This window comes from Mangifera indica, chromosome 3, assembly GCF_011075055.1.
Source record: "Mangifera indica cultivar Alphonso chromosome 3, CATAS_Mindica_2.1, whole genome shotgun sequence".
NCBI lineage: Eukaryota > Viridiplantae > Streptophyta > Magnoliopsida > Sapindales > Anacardiaceae > Mangifera > Mangifera indica.
The window spans coordinates 20,439,508-20,441,482 of record NC_058139.1 but is presented as its reverse complement, the minus strand read 5'-3'; the positions used below and the strand labels follow the sequence as shown (position 1 = coordinate 20,441,482).

Sequence of the window (1,975 nt, the reverse complement as noted above, 5' to 3'; positions counted from 1 at the left end):
AACACAGAAAAAGAAGACGATTCTTAACAATGGAGGCAAGCACCAAGGTTGTTTTAGAGAACGCTGAGATCATGAAAGAGGAAATCAAGAACAAGAACGACGACGTTGAAAAGAAAGAGGCAGCACCTGTTGATCCTGATAATGGTGAAGTAATTAATGCTGTCGCTGCTGTTGTTGCTATTAACAACTCTTCAGCTCAGATGAAGAAGAGGAAAAACAGGAAGAAGAAGAGCAACACTCGCATTCAAGTCTCCAACACCAAGAAACCCTTCATTTTCTACCTAAAACTTGCCAAGGTATCCACATATTTTCTTGTTTTATTTTTCCCTTAAATCAAGAATTTCTGGTTTCCTTATGTTTCTTTATTAGCTTATTGACATAAAAATTTGAAGATTTTATGATTTTCTTGATGGGGTTTTGTTTGATGTTATCAATCTATCTTGCAGAGTCACATAAAGCAGTACAATAATGTTGAACTCTCGGCCTTAGGCATGGGTAAATTACATACTGTTTTCTTAATCCTTTTCCTGGGAAGTTTATCTGGATGACTTTTCTTTCTCTCTCTGTATTAATGCAATCACTGGTGTGAATTTATGCAGCCATTCCTACTGTTATCACAATCGCTGAGATTCTGAAACGAGATGGAGTGGCCATTAACCAGGGTAGGAAGTCAAATTCTATTCATGTTAATTAACTAAAGATCCTCTATAATTGAAACTAATTAGATTTACATGTTGTGATGCTGCAGAGGTGAATATATCTACAGTGAACTCCAAGCAGGATCATGGAGGTTCTTTCAGTCAGAAACCTAGGGTTGTACTGCTTACTTAGCTTCCTTCTTCTTTTTATCCAGTTACAAGTTCTTATTCTTCATCCATCTTTCTGGGTTTTCAGATCCAAATTATTCTGGGGAAGGCTCAGAATCTGGACGAGACCACAACTGCTGCTGATGGCGCCATAGCACCTAATATGGAATCTGAGAATTAGGCAGTTGCATAAGAATTCATCAGTTTCAGCAGTCTCCTGCATAAATGTTCTTTTTCAGTTTTATATGTACACACCTGTGTTGTTGATGTTACATTTGTAATCTTCCATCTTACTTCAGAGAAATATAAATACGTGTTTCTGGTTCTATTATCTCTCTCCACTGAGCTCAGTTAATTATGCAACAATCACCGATCAAAATTTCCATTAATAAGCATGTTTGAAGCTAACTAATGCAGGAGAAACTTGGTATTTGCAACTTTATATCTTTGTAAAAAGTCACAGGTCCAAGATGAAGCTTCCAAAATATATCAAGTCTCATTTACTAATGATACGCGTACAAATGAATCCTAGAGTCCCAAGTCTTAAAAAGAAAAGAACCTTGTATGTATAATTAACCTTGTTAAAATAGTAGATAATTAAGGATGTTGGCACATGGGCTGCTTAATAAATAGTTGCAAACATCATTCTTTTACACTACATTGTACACCTCTAACTCTTGGCGCCAAAAATAACTACCAGCAATACCTTGTTTGATTTCCAAGAAGTGTCCTTGTTGCTTAGAGTTCTTTGCTGTAGCCATGGCGCCAGAACTGTTAACCGAAAGGAGAAGATTGATATCTTTTTTACCCATCTTGACACCACTACTGCATGCCTTTTTCTTAAAAACTTTCTCGGATCAATAATGGTTGCACAGATGAGGGAAATTTTGTAAAGAAACTAAGCAGTAAGAGTTTATTCATTTACATGGACTTTTCTTGTGGAATGCTTAAAGTTATGTGTACTGGTTTCTTTCCTATGTTATGTAATGGGTTCAAATTCTTTTGGAATATGACTTTCTTGGTTTAGTACGTTTGGTTGCAGAGAAAACTTTAAAGAAAAGAAGATTCGCTGTAAAGTTGATTCAATTCTTTATTGTTGGGTTTGCAAAAATCTGGAGTTTCTTTATCTTCATCCACATTTTCAGTATTCTCCGAAATTCTTGGGTCGG

At 36.0% G+C, this 1,975-nt stretch overlaps 1 protein-coding gene across 1 annotated transcript; it reads left to right on the top strand.

The window, feature by feature from the left end:
* Positions 1-1,134, top strand: LOC123211690 (uncharacterized protein At2g34160-like). Its single transcript, XM_044630519.1, has 5 exons — positions 1-296; positions 447-495; positions 600-662; positions 749-813; positions 895-1,134. Exons 1-5 carry the CDS (start codon positions 30-32, stop codon positions 985-987), a joined length of 537 nt encoding a protein of 178 aa, XP_044486454.1. The 5' UTR covers positions 1-29; the 3' UTR covers positions 988-1,134.
* Positions 1,135-1,975: the final 841 nt, after the last annotated feature.

What these genes read in the sequence shown, in the direction of transcription:
- LOC123211690 (XM_044630519.1), top strand. Translation starts at nt 30, where the DNA reads ATGGAGGCAAGCACCAAGGTTGTTTTAGAGAACGCTGAGATCATGAAA. An exon ending in TCTACCTAAAACTTGCCAAG is followed by an intron (nt 297 to 446) that starts GTATCCACATAT and finishes TCTATCTTGCAG; the next exon opens with AGTCACATAAAGCAGTACAA. An exon ending in TGGAGTGGCCATTAACCAGG is followed by an intron (nt 663 to 748) that starts GTAGGAAGTCAA and finishes GTGATGCTGCAG; the next exon opens with AGGTGAATATATCTACAGTG.